We start from the raw sequence: 20,448 nt of genomic DNA, 5'->3' as shown, positions 1-20,448 counted from the left end.
ATCACTGTGCGCAAGGCAGAAACACTCCCTGGAGGGGGTGCCAATCCTTCTCAATGCGACACACACTCACACATTCACTCATCCTGGAGCTGTGTGACGGCGACACTACCCAACTCACCAACTAAATAAGCAGAAATACTATATTACCGTTTGTTCTTTGTAAAGTATGCTTTACTTTGCTTTGAAAATTACTGTTAAGCTGTTTAGATTTAAGACTACATCCCCCATGATTCCTTTGCGCTAGCAAATTCCGCGCAGACTCAGTCAGTGCTGAATGGGTACTGTATTCCCTCCTCCTCATTTCAATGTAAGATGGTGGTGAAGAGTTGCTGTCTAAAGCAACACTGAACCTTAGTCTGAAAAGGAAAAACTCGAGCCAAAAATTTTGCCCAGAAGCTGGACGGTTAGCGAGTGAGAGTGTTGATTAAAGAGATTCAGGAGATTTCAGAGGCAGAAACATCGGCCCTGTATAGATTTTACCCGTGAATATCTGTGGAGTGGAATTCCCTGCTTTGGAGAGCTAATGTGAGTCGCTCTAAAATCCTCTAGGAACATAAAGATGGGTGTATGTAATGTAGCTGAGAAGATTGGCCGGCGTCTTATTAGACATTTCCTGTCCACCTTAAACAGTGCAGCAGTCACGGTCTGGTTCCCGAGGTGTCTGATTGGGTCTGCTGCTCTGTTTAAGGTGGACCGGAAAATTCGACTAAGAGCTAACTTCAGCCTCGGCCGGGCTTTGGGCCAGCGTAGGCCGCGCTAGTGCTACACACAGCAGACACAGAAATTAAAGAAAATAGTCAAGAGAAATGTCGCTTTGTTTGTCAGACATTTGCTCAGACACGATTCATGCTCTGTGAAAATGTGTTGTCAACTGGAAACGGATAAAATAGTGCTTAATCGGCTGTGTTTTCTCGCTCAACAGTTGCTGGAGCAGCTGACCGGCTTTTAGCGTCTCACCGCCGGCCAGGCGTCAGACCTGAACCGCTACGGCTCCTGCTCCATTATTATCGTCCAGGGATGAGAATTAAGTGTCAGGGCATTGAGTTAGCTTTGTTGAAACAAATAAAGACGGTGTTTCTTCTCTGAATCCGTTTCCTCCTGTCAACAAGCAGACGTTTTATCTGTGGAGTTTCTCTGTAGGAGTAGGATGTGTATCAGATACAGGATGTCAGATGGGAATGATGAATTCATGTCAAAGCTTTCTGATGCAATCTTAACCGGGATTATTAATGTAGAACACGTTTCGTTAAGAAAATAAAAAGTGTTTAGATTGATGATAAACACCCGTCGTGTTAAATGTGTGTTAACGAACCAGGGGTTGAGTCAAACATTCAGCACATTGTCAAAGGTCCATTTAAAGGTCCTCACTAAAACCAACATGTAATTTCAGAGTCTACCATATTGTGTAAATACTCAGTGTGAACTGGGTTTAATTTTACCTTATATTATTGAAAAATGTTTAAGCTATTGATTATCCTCACCTTTGTCTGTATATTTCAGTCATAAACCTAAATAACCATTATAAAATGTATTTATTATAAGTAGTTAATATCCCTAATCATGGTACCCCAGGGGATACTGTACACAGTATGTAACAAATAAGAACTTTAACTGCTTGTCACTGATTTGAATTTCAGTTTGTATGTTTGTACTCAATGTCTCTCTTTTAGTAAATTTAAAATATATTTTTTATGCCTTAGGTAAATTCAATGGCTGACTATATGAATCTGTAAAAAAAAAAATTCTGATCCGGAATTGATGTACACATAATCACTAAATGTAACGGGCATGTAAGCAATGGCCTTGTGCTTTTTTACAGGTATATACTAATACTAACACTGGTGTTTATTTAACACATTGTTGCTTACATAGTCATAAAGATTTCAATTACCATCTGAATCATTGTGGAAATCCCTAAGCTAGATATGAAAAATAGCGTCCATTGTTACTTCAAAAACCTTGGAAGATAATTGGCACCATTTGTATCTCATGTTATGATGTATTAAAATTTGCATGGGTATCAATTGGCTGAAACGTAATCATCAATGCTTCTTCCTTCCATTATGCCATTCCTCTGGCAGAATGGCTGAATTTCTCCTGATATAAGTCCTCCTGATCAATCTCCCCTGGTTTATGTGTGAATCATGTTTCTTTTCAAAGCTCCTGCTCTGGTGAACTGCTCTGAGCTTCTGTGATCTGAGACTGTCCTGTACTAGTGCAATAGGATGTCTCGTAGTCCTGAGCTGAAAGAAGACCCAATGGAGTGCCCTCTGTGCATGGAACCACTTGAGATTGACGATGTCAATTTTTTCCCGTGCACCTGCGGCTACCAAATCTGCCGTTTCTGCTGGCACCGCATCAGGACAGATGAAAATGGCCTCTGCCCAGCGTGTAGAAAGGTATACCACAAGTGTTTCACACAGTGCTACTGCTTTTCAGGGATTTAAGTCTTATTCCATTAATAGAAATGTCTGATTTGTTTTATTTTATTTATTTTTTTGCACTGCGGAGATGCTTTAGTTATTAAGCTGTGATTCTAATGCTGGGAAATTGCCTTGTAATACAAGTTGAGCTGTTTCAATATGATATCATAAATAATTGCATTTTTCCAAATATTTTTGTTTATATAAGTATGGCCTGATTTTATTTTATGTTTTAATGGAGCTATGTGTAGTGTGTCACACCATGAAGTGCAAATGTTGATTGAGTGTCCTGTGTATTCTGTAGCCATACCCTGAGGACCCGGCTGTGTACAAGCCTCTGTCACAGGAAGAGATCCAGAGGATAAAGAATGAGAAGAAGCAGAAGCAGAATGAGAAAAAGCAGAAAGTGACGGAGAACCGCAAGCACCTGGCCAGCGTACGCGTGGTGCAGCGCAACCTAGTGTTTGTGGTGGGACTCTCGCAGAGGCTTGCAGACCCAGAGGTGAGAGTTGCTATACAATACTCGGATAATGAAATATCATATCGGTAGTTGCACAGCATCTCAGGCTCTATATTAGTTGATCCTGTAGCACAGGTTTCTTTCCCTGTTTTCACTTCACTAAAACATCAGTAGTACTGTTTAGTTTTGTGCTTTGGAATGTGAAATGTTTGCAAGAAGTGTAAGCAAAGTGTTTCATTACATAGACATGTTTGGTTATATAATGCGTATTGTGAGGACCAGTTAACAATACCCTTTGAGTATTGTTTCATCTTGACTCGATGGATAGTGGGTTGTGCACATCAGGTTTCCAGTGCCAGCATCAACTCTGAGTCACTTTTAGAAGATTTTATGGTTTGCCTTTTGTCATTGCTAATGACTTTCATACTGAAGATATAACGGATATTGTGAACAGGTCACATCGAAAGGGTTAGAGTTAGGGCTGGCCCTGAATATTCAGCTATTCGTTCATTGGGTAGGTGTTTGGTTTTTAATTTTGAGAGACACACACACATTTAACGCTCAACTCCACCCATATTCAGGCTGTACAGCTCTAAATATGGTACTCTGTTTAACCTGTACATGCACTGTGCTCTTAGTGGCACTGTGTAGTCTATGCAGTTGTTAGTGTGCGAGGCTTGCAACTGAAGTCGGTTGGGTACTCTGAAGTGTCCATAGGTGTGAGTGAATGTGTGTGTGTGTTGCCCTGAGAAGGGCTGATGCCTTGTTCACTCCTTGTGCCCAGTGATTCTGGGTAGGCTCCAGACCCTCCACGATCCTGAACTGAATAAGCAGTTGCAGACTATGAATGAATGAATGAATTAACTTTAAATTTCTGCCTTACATGCGTCAGTTTACAAGGCTAATATTGGCTTTATTAGCAGCCTCTTGTTTAAATAAGGTGAATATATGCAATGTGAAAGTAAGCCGTGGATGGAGGTTTACCCTTTAACCTATAACCTAGAGCATGTTTTTAGGAAGTTTCCACTAAAAGAAAAGTTGAACAAAATATATCTGCATGTTGTCATTTGTAATTTTAGAAAGAAAGAAAATTGGTCAGAATTAGATTTGGTCAGACGTTCTAGAAAACAATCGTAAATCAGAATCGGCCAATCAAATTCCAATTCCTGTATCTCTAGATAAAATATTTTGTCTTTTTATATATATCTTCTTAGATGTAAAGCACCACCTTGAACTGGCTTGTAACTCACTCACATACTCATTAACATTACTACTCACTCACACCTGAATAGCCCGAAAGCCTTCATAAGTTAATATCACTCATTCACATTTCTGGGCTGCTCCAAAATTTCTCTTTGGTTTCTGGGTTGTTCCTACAAGTGTGTTCTTGATAAGATGTCAGAGCTAGTGTTTTTGAAAATCTAAAGTAGTATAAGGAATAAGAGTTGCTGTGGGAGGACCAGCCAGTGTAACATCACAGTTATATCTGCAGAGGTTGAAGGTTCATTTGGAAAGAAAGATATTCAAGTTGCCCAGATATTTATATAATCTGTTTAAACAAACCAGATCAAGGGTTGCCCACAGTCTTCATCTGCATGGCATTCACAACTCGGATATCAAATATAATTAGCACTGTTATGGAATCTGCCACACGTGTGATACATTCATTGGTGTTTGAAGTACAGAGTATGTAGTGTGTGCATGTATGTTGTGTGTATTTGCTATATTGTTTCCAAATTACAGTTTGTGCTTTTTGTTTCCAGTACAAACCAGTTAATAGACATAGAGAACAGTGATTATAAATGTTAATTTCAACACATTGTGTAAATTAATTTATTTTGTTAAACCTATTTGATCCAAATATGTATCACAAAATCAGAACTGCGTTTACAGATTTTGATAAGAAGGCTACTTCATTGCCAATGCATTCAGCAAAGGTTTAAGTACAAATCACAGCTGTATTCAATGCATGGGTTCTTGAAAACACAAGTATCTGTATTCTCTATGGAGGGTGTATGGCATGGTTTTTCCTTTCACTAAGCAATATGACATTCACTCAGACCTCTACACAGTCATGTGGCAGAGCAGCAAATGTAGCATGTGCTGCCTTTGCAATCATAGACTGAGAAGAGATGGAGATCGGCCCCTAGTGTTACACTGTTTTGATCCTAGGATTTTTAGTTTATTAGGATTTCATTGGACAAATGTTGGGAGTGTTTATTGTGGTATGTTTTGTGTATATATTTTTTATTATAGTTTTATATTTTATATTACGTTATTCTAGATGAAACTGGAAAAACATGTAGGCAAACCAAAGCATTTGTGTAAAGATTTAAAACACTTGCATATGTGAACTCTGGAGAAATTCCAGAGAAGGCATAGTGTGGCACTTGTGCATGAGATGCTCTGGAACCTTAGCATCTCTGTTCACATATGTGTTCACTTTGACTTTACCTGGAGCATTTACTAGGGTGCTAGATGAATAAAATTCACAAATGTTGCAGGAGATTGCGATCACACATACAGCTAGTCCGGTAAACTCTGGACCATTACTGGGTTACCGTGCATGTTTGAAAGGGCTGTAGATTTTAAAGCTGAGTGTGCTGTTTTTATATGGAAAACAAATCAACTTATTGTACATCTGGACATAATTTAAAATGGTTAAATTGGACATCAATAAAATGCATGTTTAAGAACTTTAAAGGCATCATCTACGATTGTGGGGAACTGCCATTGTCTCTGGTTTGTTTACATTTAGGAGCTTTGAACGGAACGTTTGAAAAGCAAAACGATTTTTGTTTGTACATGGCTGCAGTTTAATTTGTTTTATTCATTGTTTGAATTGCCACAGAAACATTTGTTGTTGTATATATTTGTAGCACAGTCTGTGTGTACTTACTTGCAGTTAGTTCTCTCACTTTTTTTTTTTTTTACTGATTTTCTGACACTAGGGTTTTGTAAACACATTAGACTGGTTTCTGGTGCACAAGTGAACTGGTGAGCTAGCAAATCGTGAGGAAATATCTGAATTTTATTAAATGTATTTTTCAATTGCAAAGTATTGTTTTTATTACAGTCATGAACGTTTCCTTAATGGCACAAAATTTGAACATCAGTGGTACAAGTATCCTGATAATATTATGGTTTTGATGAGGAAATGGGTATAACATAGACTTTAGATAAAACAGTGGTTTAGGATGAGATTAGCTGAAAAGATGCTTGATGGTACGTGTTCTTGATTGCATAGAGTTTTGTATGCTTTAAAGAGATTATTATGAAGACCTAACTTCCTTTCATGCCTATTTTGCAGGTCCTTAAGAGGCCAGAGTACTTTGGAAAGTTTGGCAAAATACATAAAGTGGTCATCAACAATAGTACATCATATGCGGGCTCGCAGGTGAGAAAACGGACTGTCCAAAAATAAGGCATCTATAGATGTATAAGAGAAACAAGTCATATAAAATAGTTTTTCTTTTTCTTTACAGGGTCCTAGTGCCAGTGCCTATGTTACTTATGTCCGGTCAGAGGATGCCCTAAGAGCAATACAGTGTGTTAACAATGTGGTAGTCGACGGTAGAACACTTAAGGTATGTTCAGTGTCATGAAAGGCTTGCGTGCATATCTACATAGATTCTTGACATACGGATATTTGTAAACTGTGTTTTGTTGCTCTAGTTTAAAGCCTGGCTTTGTAATTGTTTGCACTTTGAAATTATGCTTCTAACAAAGTTTTCTGATTTTTTTTTTTTCTTCCTCACAGGCATCTTTAGGTACAACAAAGTACTGCAGCTATTTTCTGAAAAGTATGCAGTGTCCCAAGCCAGACTGTATGTATCTACATGAACTGGGAGATGAGGCAGCTAGTTTCACTAAAGAGGAAATGCAGGTGAGTGCAGAACTTTCTTTCGTGTGCCAACAGGTTTTTTTTAAAACATCTCAAATAATTTAACCTACGTTGCTTTGAATAAAATTATATAAATATTAAAAGCAAATTTCCAAATTGCCATCACAGATCATATCACTGATGTTTGACCTTTTTGTTGGTAACAGTCTGGATTGTGTTTAATTTTTGTCATGTATAGTCCAACATCTATTTTTATTGGACATGTCTGATCACAGAATACGTCTCCAATATCCCTCTCAGAAGGCTTTGTGCCCAGAGAACTGCATTTTTGAGCAAAATTAGTGTGGCTTCCATTTTTATATAATAGAGTTTCAGGTTGTATACAGTGGCAGACGATGTACAGTGACCATGGTTTTCCGAGGTACTCCTGAGCCCATGACTAAGTCCATCATGGTAGCATGACAGTTTCTCAAACAATACAAACTGAGCACTAGATGGTCACGAATATTTAGTGGAAGTTTCCTTCCTTGGCATTTGCACACAAAGATTTCCCCCTTTGTTTTGGGTGAAAGCCTTAACAACTTTGCAGTCTAGCAGTGAGAAATTTCTTTGGACAGACTGACAATCCTCTCATAAAGTTTGCAACAAAGTGGTGAACCATGATTTGTCCTTGCTTGAAAAGTTTAAGACTTTAGTGAATGCTTCTTGTATGTTAAGTCTTGATGACCTCACCAGTGGAACCTTCCAGAACAGTGTGATTTGCATAACTTTTTCATATTTAATTAAAAAAAATATATATGTTCACAAATACAGTTAGGATTTTCAGTAAATATATGAACTGTAATACTTATTTCATTCATTTATGCTGTTCGTGTAGGCTGGGAAACACCAGGAATATGAGCAAAAGCTACTCCAAGATCTTTACAAAATGAATCCAAACTTTCTACAAACTTCAACATGCGGAGGGGAGAAGTCAAAAAACAAAGCAAATGCTACACAAAGGTAAAAAACTTTGGAGTCGGGAAGTAAAATCCTGTACTTTATTACTGTATCTATTGTCTTAGGTGTAGAAAACCCTATAGTTAAAATTTTTTTGTGAGCCAAGTTGATCGTCTTTTCTGTTGTTTCTCTCTTTCACAGACAGAACAGTAGCAATAAAGACAGCTGGCCTTTGTTACAGGGCTATGGGAAGCTAGTTAACGGTTTACCAACAGAGCATCGCAAGTCCCCTCCTCTTTTAGACTGTCTGACAGACTCTGATCACTTGACGCCAGATGAACCAGACTCTGAACTAGGAGTAGATCAGAGCACAGGCCTCCCTCCCTTCCCTTCAGCTTTAGAGTCTACAAGGTACAAAGACAACAAGCAACGAACAAGGACTGCAAATAATGAGTACTTCTATAATCAATTACCTATTAAACGTTACTTGATCTATCAACCAATCAGCTTTATTTTTATCTGCTGATTTGTCACTAAAATTTATGAGAGCAAAATTGAGCTGATTATTGTCTCATTGAGCTTTTTGTTGTTTGTTTTAGTCCTATTGATAAACCAACAGACCCTGTAAGTATAGGGAATGGAGAGAATATACCACAGGTGAGAAATACTGTTTCAAAGAAATATAGTCTGTCCGTGTGTGCCCGTTTTTTTTAATCTTCTTGTGCATTTCTGGTTTCTAAGGTCCCAAACAGTGACTCGCCCTCCCCACCTCCCGGGCTCTCTAAGCCCAGCCTAGTGGTGCCCATCAGTGTCGCTGACCTTACGGCTCGCTCCCCATTTGAAGGAGCAGCTGCTGAGTCTCAGTCACTCTTCTCGGACAACAGTAACTTCAGACACCCCAACCCCATTCCTAGCAGCCTGCCTTCCTTCCCTAGCTCCCCGCAGGGCAGCTCTGACTGGCCTATGACGCCTGAGCCACAGAGCCTCTTTGCCTCAGGTAAATTTAGCAAGAAATAAAAGAATTTTAACTTTTTTAAGATCAGATTTAGGTCAAGGACGTAGAAAACCAGATTGTAGTAAATTGATCTCTTTTTTCATCTTTGGTGTGTAACATTTGCTTCTTTAATACATATATAGTCTGTAAACGATTATCCAGTACATATTCACTCACACACTCGCACCTATGGACACTTTTGAGTCGCCAATCCATCTACCAACATGTGTTTTTGGACTGTGGGAGGAAACTGGAGCACCCGGAGGAAACCCATGTGGACACGGGGAGAATACACTAAACTCCTCACAGACAGTCACCCGGAGAGGGCCTTGAACCCACAACCTCCAGGTCCCTACAATAACAGACTGTAGTCCATCTCTTGCTTTGCATACTTTGCTTGCTCCCTTTCACCATGTCCTTCAGTGGCCAGGACTCCCACAAAGCAGTTATGATTTGAGTGGTGGATCATTCTCAGTGCTGCAGTGACACTGACGTGGTGGTGTTGTCTCGAATTTTAAAGCCCTCAGTGTCACTGCTGGACTGAGAATAGGTCACCAACCAGAACTTTCCAGCCATAAGTGTTCTGTGGGCAGTATCCTGTGTCCATTGATGAGGGACTAGGGGACGATCAGCACACACTGTGCAGCAACAGATGAGCTACTTTTTCTGACTTTACATCTACAAGGTGGACCAATGAGGTAGGTGTGTCTAACAGAGTGGATTGCAGGTGGACACAGTGTTTAAAAACTCCAGCAGCATTGCTGTGTCTGATCCACACACACTAACACACCACCACATCAGTGTCACGTTAATATTTTTGTACTTATTTTCTATTTCTTTGTGTTTGTAGGCAGATGTGCAATCGTCTAGGTGTATTGTTTGCACAGTGCTAATTGGTGGGATATTGACATTTTGGTTACTTGTATTACAAAGTACATGCCATAACTTATAACTCATGCCTTTGTGTTCGGGGGAAATGGTGTATATTTTGTCAAATCATTACTTTAAACTGAAACATTACAATTAAGACCAAAATAAGTCTGTACTAGTCTGCAAGTTTCCTCGGTAACATCACACTTGTTTCCTCCAGACACCATCCCTGTCTCCTCATCCACTGACTGGCAGGCAGCCTTCGGTTTTGGCTCTTCAGCTAAGCAGCAGCAGGATGACGACCTGGGTTTTGACCCCTTCGATGTGACAAGGAAAGCCCTGGCTGACCTCATTGAAAAGGAGCTGTCAGTTCAGGAAGCTTCACCTCGGTCTCCCTCTCTCCTACCCCATCAGCCCAGCCTCCCCAATGGTCAACAGCGTTTCCCCCAGTTACAACATAGAGGCCTCTACAATTCCTTCAGCCTGCCCCCACACACAGCCTCACGCCACCCCTGGATGGGCCTTCCCACTCGAAATAACCTCACGCACTTGAACCATCCGGCCAGCACAGCTGCAGCACACAGCCATTTCCTAGACATCAATGGCCCACCCCAGCATCACAACACAGGCCTCGGGGGGATAGCTATATCAGGTGTGTATGCAGAACAGCTTATAGTACTGTCATAGTCTGAAATATTAGCACCTGAACATGTTTGGAGGGACAACTGTTTGTCTACAGATAATAAATAGATGCACCTGGACTCCACACCTACAGCTGTATAAGTGTAACCCAGTGATCCAGAGACCTCGTTTTTCAACTTGTTCCCATTTCTTTCATTGTCTATTTCAGAGCCACTGAGCCAGTTTCACTTTAAATTCCATTGTATTATATTCCATTGTCCTATAATCTGTTCTGATATTTTCCTCTGCAGAAAGCAGCTCAGTCGAAAGCATAAATGTGAAAGAATGGCAGGACGGCTTGAGAGCACTCCTACCAAATATCAACATCAATTTCGGAGGCCTCCCAAACTCTACCTCCTCCTCGTCCTCCTCGTCCTCCTCTTCCAGCGTGAACCACATTGGGGGTCCAGTTGGATCAGCTGGGGTCTCACACAGCCTCAGTTGGGATGGCACGGCCAGCTGGATGGATCCTGCCATCATCACTGGTATACTTCCGTGATTTCTTATGAATAATTATACTATCAGGAATGAGTACTAGTGCTGAATTTATTGTTCTGTTAATGTTGGATTGCAGAATATATAACCTTGGGTGGGTTTTTTTATATTTTATTAAAATTTAATAAAAATAAAATGTATTATGTATGTTAAAATGAAACTGTTGAATTGTAAAAATAAAAGAAAAGAAAAAACTCTCTTCTGCTTTTCTCTCATCCTGTTTGTTAAGGTATCCCTTCAACAACAGGTAGTAGTTTGGACTGTCTGCAGGATGACAACCCGCCACACTGGCTCAAATCTTTGCAGGCTCTGACAGAGATGGACGGGCCAGGGGGCTCATTGGCCGCACCACAGCCCCAGCACACAGGCTTGCTGGACGCAGCAGCCCACCTCTCGCTGCACAGAGCCAGCTGGGCTCCCTACCTACCCACTCCCACACTCGCCCCAAGTCAGTTCCACTCTCCACCACCAGGCTTCCAAACAGCCTTCAGACCTCCAGCTCAGACCGCCACAGACATCCTACAGAGTGCTGGCATGGACCGCCACTAGGGACAAACCTCCCCATCCCTACACCCCCACCCCCTAACTTAACTGTAATGTGAGGCTGCAGAATATCCTGATCATTAATAACATAAGCTCTTATTCATTTGCCCGCTCTCCTTTCTCCCCCCCACCCCCAACTTCTCATACAGCATTTATTTGTCTGACTGTTTCTTTAAAACACACTTTAATCACCGTGCAGTGTGTAGAAGGGCACACAGCAGGGATAGTGAGGATATTTATGCTGGCTGCACATACAAAAGCACCGAACACACTAAGGGTTCTGAGTAAGAAATGGTCCTCAACTATGTGGAAGTATTTAGGAAACGGTGACCATTTGACGAACGTACAGCAAAAGGAAAAAAAAAAAAAAGAAAAAAAAAAGGGTTAAAAATGAACCGGAGTAGTGTTGACATGCCTCGTTCACCAAACATCTGTCCATCCTTGGTTCCCATTCCGCTCTAAGACTGTGAATGTGTTGATCTACATACATAATGACATCTGTTTTGAGAAATCCAAGAAAAAGACAAGTCACCGGGTGTCTTTGCCTCACATGTCTGTGGTGCAGTTCCCCACAGAAGACTTATGACACAAATGGTGCCTATGTAGAGCCCCTGGTCGCCTGGGGTGGGTGCCAAAGGCCCCCACCCAGCAAGGGGGGAGTCACTGCTGTACCTCTGTATCAGAGGATAGAGAGCTGCCTCACTGATGGCTGGGGGCTTTGGGTCCTGACTCACATTCGACTCACTAGTATGCGATCTATGGAGGGTTTGAGATGCCACCATGTGGTACTTATTCACTCCATTTCTAGTGGGAAATAAGGATTTTAAACATTTATCAGCACATTCATCAGTCCCAATTGTCTTAAAACGTACAAGTGATATAGGTTTGGGCGGCCAAGGAAGGACGGAGATGGTGAAATGAACAAGATGTTGATAACTGTTGTATTGGTAATGACTGATATCACAGTAACTTCTGGCCATTTCAATGCCTCTGAATTATTTCTTCTTTTTCTTTCTCTCTACTGTGTGGCCAGTAACAGTATTTATCAGACACATTCACATTCTTTCAGGAAAAAATCAATATACTCCAACATTTTGGTTTTAACATGCTGCTGAGATAACACATTTAATAAAAAGTGATGAGCTAAAAAAAGAAAAAGTAAAGGAATAAACGATTTGACTTTTTCTGCAGGTCTGGAACAACAAAATCCTAAATAAAATTGAGTACTCAGTGCTTCTGTTTTTACTTTTTTTTCCCTTTTCAGTTTTCTTTTCAAGTGAAGAGAGGATGTAAAATGCTTCTTAATCCTGAAGTTTTATTGTCTAAGGAAGTATTGAACACTCAAAAACATCAGCACATAATGCATTTGACAGTTATCCTTTTTTGGTGGATATATATGTAACTTTGAGATCTGGGTGAATTTTAATGTCTCATGTGAAAAGACAAATGATATTCATACAGTCTTTTCTCAAACGAATAAAGAGGTTACTGCACACTGAACCCGAACAAGAACAGCTCCATCAAGAATGTGCCAGCTTCACGTCAGGAGAACTGCTAATATACACCGTCTGTACAAATGTATTTTAAGAGCCCAGGTCCATACAGAGCCAGTGATAGTCTGGTCCATGTTCACTCTAGCGTGTATCAAACACACAGTGTGTTCATTGATTGCAGTCTCCATTTTCTTCAGGGCGTTCAGCGGTACACCTGCAGTTCTTGTCTGCTCATCCAAATCCTCTCTGCACTCAGCAGACTGTGCCGTTTTCCAGGCGAGTTTTGGGGTGTGTAGTGCGTGTTGGTGGTGGAGGTTGAATGGAAGGTGCCAGTGTGCAGAAGAAGCCAGCGATGAGGGTTAGACCAAGTCCACACCAGGCACTGAACATGGACCAGCCGTAACCGTGGCCTATGTCATCTGGCAGAGTGAAAATTGATCGTGGGTAGCGGGACAATTCAAAGTTGATGCCAGCAACGCAGGTACACAGAGCAATGATACAGAAGGTTCCTATAAAGAGACAAATACAATGTTCAATATAACAGCAGAAGAGGGACAATATAAAAAAAACTTAAGTAAAACCGAGATTCTTCAGATTAAACAAGGTAACGAAGAAAATACACTTTCAAGATTGATAAAATCTTCTTTCAATACTGAACTAACCGAAGTAAAATTAGAAAAAAATACATTTAAAGGGGATGTTTTCCCCGTTTCTGTCTTAATGTCTGTTAAACTCTGGTCAATATACTATGAGGATTAAACACAGCCGTGTTCTCCCTCTGCCTAAACAGCCCTGTTCAGAATGACTGGTTTCAACTGTTCCTTTAAATGAGGAGGAGCCACAGCTCAGTTTAGCACGAGAGCCTAGGAGCACTGAGCAGAAAATCTGGATTTTAGTCATTTTCTCTCAGTTCTCTTTTATACTTTGTTCTCATTTTCTCCATGTTTATTCAGTACTTATTTCTCTCTGCTCTTTGTTTTGCTCTGTTTAGCCTCGTTTTCACACTCTCACTTAAGGTCCAGTGCTGTTATTAAAGAGATTCAGACAAAGCGGCGGGGCATCTCAGGTGTCTGCACTCTATGTAGGATGTAGCACGAAATCTGAATGCCATGTTTTATTCCATCTTTCCTAACTTAGGCAGCCAAAAGAAAAATGTTTCTTATTTCTCATTGTGTAGGATGGTAGGTGCTCCAGATCCCTAAATTAAAGTGTGCATGCACTGAAAATTTGATTTTATTATTTTTCACAATACATCCCCTTTAAAATGATCTACCAATATGTTATACTTAGTTGTAGTAGTCCTATCTAATATTTTTGAATCTCTTCCAAAATGTCTGCCTTTTTCTCTTTTGGACAGAAATCAAAAGAGCCATTTTTAACTATCTTTGATCATTTTCAGTGGCAATGACCTGAATTTAATTGCATCCCTAAAGGAAAGGAAACAGATCCAGTGCTTGCAATCTTACCTCCCATGAGAAACAGCAGGCCAGCCACATAATGCATCAGCCCTTGTTCCCAGCAGCAGCCCAGAAGCCCTACTGTCCAGCCAAAAAGGATGATGGACAAGGCCATGCCCATGAAGCCAGCCGTCATCCTACGCAGATCTGAGGAGCAAGCCTTACCGTTAATATGAGCCGAGATCCAGTAAGCACACTGATGCAGTCACTGAGCCACTGACCAGCTGCTGTGGGCACCCATGAACATATTCCTGTTTTTGTTCATATGATGTGTGTAATCATAATTATACAACATATATAATCACACACTTTATGTAGTGTTCACTATGAGGTACACTATATGTCCAAATGTTTGTTGAAAACCCTTAGAATTAGTCAGCACATCTACATTTAACGGGCTCCCAGGTGTTCAGTCGTGTACACACAGCTTGTATACCCTCCATAAATTGAAATGGGATGTAGGAAGCAGCCGCACATGAGCTTTAGTTCACCATGCTCTATGCCACGAAGGCAGTGTAAATGTTCACTAGAGTTGATGGCACGCCATCTAGTACCTTTTAGATGAGTGGTCTTCGGTAAGCCAAAATAAATCATCCAATATCACTACCTGACACCACTTGTGTTCTCATGGCTGAATACACTCAAATCCTCACGGCAACATTCAAACATCATGCGCAAAGGCCTTCATAGAACATTTGAAGCTGTTACTCCACACACTGTATATTTCAGAATAAAATGTTCTTTCTCACGTAAGGCGTGCCAGTCGTCCTGCTGAATGGTCCTGGTGACGTTGTAAGAGAAATCCTTTCGTATTGTGGTTGATGGAGAGTAGTAATACTTGATGTAGGAGCAGCGTTCAATTATCCCTGGAAAAAAAGCAGGGAAATGTTTTAGTGATCTGTATCTAGGATTGTGAACTATGAGCAGTATTAGTTCTGGGGCTAGGTTTCCCAGACGAGGATTAATACTCGGCCTAGAATGCAGAATGCAGTAATTATCTCCAGTCAGAGTGCTGCCTTGTCCAGGACTGGGCTATATGCTGTAGTGAACATATTCTGGGGATCATCACTGTTTAGGCACCAGAAAGCACAGGTAAGTCATATTTAATTGAATTTAGTGCAGAAGCATATGTCAAAAATGTAAATAATTGTATTTGCAGCTCTTGTCACTGTCACACAGCTCCAGGGTCCTTAAGTTGTTGAGTTGATTTCTTCCCATAGAAGGTGGCAGGGGGATTTCCTATACAAATGTGTCCATAGGTGTTTGTGTATGTGTGTGATGCCCTGTGAAGGACAGTACACAGATGGCTTCTGACTTGGATCATACGGTCTACACCTGCCACTCACAGAATCCACAGTAATGATTTGTGAAACTGAACTTCAATCTCTGTATATTATAACAACTACATGTGTTTGATGTTCACTAAAGGCCACTTTAGAAACGTAGTACATCTGAATATATTTCAAACATATTTATGCCACTTTTTAAATTTTAACTATATTTTAGGTGTTTTTTAATCACTGAATTAATTAATACATTAAAAATGATAAAAACAAAAACTAGCATCTATTTTGCACCAATTTACACCTTTTAAGGAACAACTTAAATTATATATATATATATATATATATATATATATATATATATATATATATATATATACATACACACACGCATATATATATATAGTTTTTATTGATAGCTTATGTTCAATCTGAACATAACTGAAAATACAATAAATATATTTGATTGATTGATTATCTTCAGGAGATTTGGATGAGGCAATGTCCAATGAAATGTGACTTGTGAAATGTACAAGACTGAATAATTTAGAACTATAATTAATGATGCATGGAATGTTTTATTTCAAGGTAAAATGCTGACATACGATCATTATTTAAGATATAAATCTTAAAATGTGAACAAAGTGCTTACCAGTGTTAAAGATGTCTTTCACCTTCAGTCTACAACAGTCCTTGTAAATGAAATACAGTGGGGCAGAAATGGCACCTCAATCATTGAACAATATTATTCATAACTAGCGTGAGTAAAGCACACAGATGGCTTGATGCTGCCTCTGATCATACGGCCCAAATCCCTATCTGCCATTCACAGAAAGCACAGTTGCTCATGTTGTAAAAATAAAAGGCACAACTGAACATTAATGTCAACAGGTCTAGGCCAGGCCTATGTATTATCAAATTGATGTACCTATATTAAGTGACTAATATGTTGATCTGGACTGTTGTCAGTTCCTCGTGGCTTGCGAGGATTTGATGTCCCTATGATAATAACTTAAATTTTAATATCCCGCCCTTCCACCAATAGCATCATTTGATACTAATGACTTTCAAATATGAATTATCATAAGAGTGAGTTGCCGCAACTGATAGTGTCACTGTCATGGTTACAGGGTCCTGGGGTTGTGGGTTTGATCCCTGCTCCATGTGACTGTCTGTGAGGTGTATTCTCACTGTGCTGGTGTGGGTTTCCTCCGGGTGCCCCGATTTCTTCCCACAGTCCAAAAACACATTGATAGGTTCATTGGCTACTCATGTGATGCCCTGTGATAGACTGGGCACCTCATCATAGATATGTTCCTGCCTCGTACCCAAAGATTCCAGGTAGGCTCCGGACCCACAGCAACCCTGAACCGCATAAGCAGTTATAGACCATGAATGAACGTATGAAAGTGAGTGTAGTTATACCCAATATCTGTGAAGGTTGTAGGCAAGAAGTCACAGGCTGAGAACCTAAGGCAATTCAGGTGCTGGCATTTAACAGCATGGTCTTGAGTGTGCATCTGTTCTACAAGCTTCAATTATTCGTTAACAGTAACAACAAATTAAGATTTGTTTACTTATTTAATAAATTTGGTTCTGCCCAGTTACTGTGGCTAATCAAAACAAATATTTTTCTGCACACTAGCATGCTATTTGTGTAGGTGTACGTTTGCTCGGGCCAGCTGCTTTGTGTAATGTACAGGTGTCTGTATGGAATGTCTTTTGTCCAATTTGGTCAGAAGTTTTATAATGCTATGGCACTCTCTGTGTCCATATACTGTAATGTCTGTAAACTGGATTACGGTGCTTGCTAATGACTTTAACATTAGAATGGTACCATTTGGGCTTTCCTTGAATTTATCCCGAGGTTGTAAATAGATTTTCAGACGCTGATGCAGATGCATTGTCTGAATTTCTATTCAGGAAATAACTCTGGATTTAAATGTACCCAAATGTGATATCCCCAGAGGATGTTATTCTTCTATCTAGACATATTTGACCTGAGAAACCCTTTCATTTATGAATAATAGATATCTATGTTTTGTCTTTCTTTAATCTCCCTCTGTCTAACCATCCACCTGTAACATTAAGAGCCTGTGTAATGTTACTATCAGTTTACAACGGTAGTTAGAGTCTGGACAATGATAATAGTGGGATTAAAGTGTCTGTATAATTGTGATATCAGGCGTGATTAAAGAGCCTGTATAGTAAGGATAATAATATCCGTTATTAAAGGGCCTTTTTGAATGATAAGACCGGTGATATCAGAGACCGTGTAATGGCTGTTGGTAGTAGTAATGTCCACCTTGCTGAATGAGCTCCTCGACGTCCTGGTCGAAGCCGACTCTATAGCACTTGCTCCACAGGCCCGTGTTGGTGGAGTTGTATTTCTGGCTGCAGTCGTCCCCCGCGCTGAAGGATGCGACGTGTCGCCGGCTGCGGGGCACGAAGCGCAGGGGCTCGGTTCGTTCTGCCCCCCGGGGCTCCGAGTGCGCCGCCGCCCGCAGAGGGAGGCTGTGGTTGGGGATATAGATAAAGCCCGGGTTCACTCTAGAGAAAGTCCTGCATCGCTCCTTATAGCGCCGCGCGTCCGTCTCATACCAGTGGTCGGAGGAAATAGCGACGGCGAGGAAACACAGAGCCACGAGAGAGAGAGACAGACCGGCGTACAGCAGCCATTTCCCCGTCGCCATCACGCCTTTCTCCTTAAGGCCGCATCAGCAGCAGCAGAGGTTCGCCATGGAGAAAACACACCTCCTCCTCCTCCTCCTCCTCCTCAATCCCGACAGCACATCCTCCCCGCGACCGCGCACACGCTGTGACTGCGCTAATGACACCTGCTCTCCGTGCAAAACCTCATGAGCTTACAGACCATGTCTCAGAGCCCCGGACGATGAAGGACCAGGTTTAGCTCAGATCGACGCACCACATCCTCATCCTCCTCTTCCTCCCGTTTACACTCGCCTCTCTCTGCAGACAAGTGACACACAGCAGTCCGCCCGACTGCTCAGAAAACATTACAGCACACGGACATGAACCACAGGTACCTCACACTGACCCGACAGTGCCGTTTAATATTGCCCCGGGGTCAAAGTGAATCTCAACTTCTTTCAGTCGTTTACGAAATTCAGGACAAAATGTTTTATTGACTTTTAATTCAGAAAAGACGTTTTCTGCACTGAACACATTTAAGTCACTTGTTTGAACATCTGAGTGTTGCACAGATTCAAGTTATTTGCCATTGGGCAAAAACAAACGTGTCAAATTTGCACATGCCTTTTTTACAATCTAAATTTAGTGTTCCCTTTAGTCATTTTACCACCAATGATTCCAACTAATTTAGAAAGAACGTGTACTAGTTTTACATGTTTGTAATATATAGCTCAACAGGCAAAAAATCTAATTGCTTTTGAAGTCTCTGAATGAACCATCAGCTTCAGAGTGAGTCCCTCTTTTAGGGGAGGCTATGGGTTTGGAACAGAATGTCTGACATAACCAGGCCACTAGGTGTCAGGATAACTACATTTGCATGATCAAATATTATGATTATTTTTCTCTTTAAAAACACAGCAGTTTACTTGGAGCACCTACTTGAGCTTGGAACTGATTATGGTTAAGATCAATTCTGATCAAACGCCTCACAGACAGTCACTCAGAGCAGGACTTGAACCCACGACCTCCAAGTCCCTGGAGCTGTGAAAGTGACACTATACCTGCTGCGCAGTGAACAAAATTATTTAATCTTTAAATATTAGTTAGCATCAGTGTAGTGAAACCCATGCTTATGTAGAAGCAGGAGACATTAAATACCATTCTAAACATTTCACTCCTAGAAAACATGCTAAGATCAGGTGACTCAAACATTGAATGGCAAATTGTCAGCAGTATTTGCTGGAACTAATGTCAACTAGAGTGATATCAAAAAGTCACCTTAAGATCTTCACAATCAGTGAAGAGTCATGTACAATCATCACAAACAGCACTGGAATCCCTCACCAATCTCACTAAGGGTAGTCAGGTTTCCACTGGTTCAGAAATGAATGTAATACACTACAAACAGTATTTAGCATAGAGTAAATTATGCAGTCTTTGTGTAACTTCCATTTCTAAATCAAAATTGACAAAAAACCTTTGATAAAAACAAATTAGTCTGCGGGGCGCAGCAGGTAGTGTCGCAGTCACACAGCTCCAGGGACCTGGAGGTTGTGGGTTCGATTCCTGCTCTGGGTGACTGTCTGCGAGGAGTTGGTGTTCTCCCCGTGTCCGCATGGGTTTCCTCCGGGTGGTAGGTGGATTGGCGACTCAAAGTGTCCGTGTCTGTGTTGCCCTGTGAAGGACTGGCGCCCCCCATAGGTCTAGCAAAGTCAACTTTCTGGATAACGACACTTTAAATGTGTTGAAAACGTGAGTAAAAGCGACAACAGAATGACCAGCAAATGTATATATGGCTGAAGTTAAGAATAGTGTTTGTGACAGATCCCCATTCTGCAAAGCTGATCTGTAAAATACTGTGTGACAAAGAACAAACTAGCTTCACATAGAACATCATGCTTCACTAATTAAGCACATCAAAAGAATTCAGGCAGAAGGAAAAAGGTTTTTATTTTAATTTTTTTAAGGGCAGACCCTATTTCTCTAGTAGTTGATGGGGGTTGACCTGCTTCAGGCCAAAGGGCTGAGTAGTTGTTAGGGTTAGGCGTGTGTTACGGGGAACTGGTGGCACCTACTGGTCGCTTACACCTTCATTCAGGTTTGCTCAACAATTCTACTTTACAGAAGGGGAAACCTGCTTAAATCAAGAGAAACTTCCACTGGAATCAGTTTCTACAATAAATGAAACCTAGAAAACATGTAATATTCATTAATATCAAATCAGAAAATAAAAACCGTGAACTTTGTTAACTAAAGGCCACAAAAGTCATTAACGAAACTCGGAGCTTTTTTTACGAAGCTAGCCTATTTTGGA

At 40.8% G+C, this 20,448-nt stretch overlaps 2 protein-coding genes across 3 annotated transcripts; one reads left to right on the top strand and one right to left on the bottom strand.

Annotated features, from left to right (window-relative positions):
- The first annotated feature begins 265 nt into the window (after positions 1–265).
- cnot4a (CCR4-NOT transcription complex, subunit 4a) lies at positions 266–12,499 on the top strand. Of its 2 annotated transcripts, none has more exons than XM_066648953.1 (13): positions 266–525; positions 2,161–2,399; positions 2,728–2,925; positions 6,194–6,280; positions 6,369–6,470; positions 6,644–6,769; positions 7,605–7,729; positions 7,868–8,119; positions 8,266–8,323; positions 8,408–8,663; positions 9,751–10,182; positions 10,463–10,696; positions 10,936–12,499. In XM_066648953.1, exons 2-13 carry the CDS (start codon positions 2,226–2,228, stop codon positions 11,253–11,255), a joined length of 2,364 nt encoding a protein of 787 aa, XP_066505050.1. In that variant the 5' UTR covers positions 266–525; positions 2,161–2,225; the 3' UTR covers positions 11,256–12,499. The 2 variants fall into 2 exon arrangements, with proteins under 2 accessions (XP_066505050.1, XP_066505051.1); XM_066648954.1 differs by having other exon boundaries at positions 267–525; positions 7,868–8,077.
- Positions 12,500–12,560: 61 nt separating this feature from the next.
- Positions 12,561–18,541, bottom strand: tmem178ba (transmembrane protein 178Ba). Its single transcript, XM_066648955.1, has 4 exons — positions 17,788–18,541; positions 14,949–15,065; positions 14,209–14,346; positions 12,561–13,251 (listed from the first exon to the last, which is right to left on the bottom strand). Exons 1-4 carry the CDS (start codon positions 18,173–18,175, stop codon positions 12,995–12,997), a joined length of 900 nt encoding a protein of 299 aa, XP_066505052.1. The 5' UTR covers positions 18,176–18,541; the 3' UTR covers positions 12,561–12,994.
- Between the last annotated feature and the right edge of the window lie 1,907 nt (positions 18,542–20,448).

The sequence above is a fragment of the Hoplias malabaricus genome, chromosome 17 (genome assembly GCF_029633855.1).
Source record: "Hoplias malabaricus isolate fHopMal1 chromosome 17, fHopMal1.hap1, whole genome shotgun sequence".
Taxonomy (NCBI): Eukaryota; Metazoa; Chordata; class Actinopteri; order Characiformes; family Erythrinidae; genus Hoplias; species Hoplias malabaricus.
This window is presented reverse-complemented; position numbering and strand designations above follow the sequence as displayed.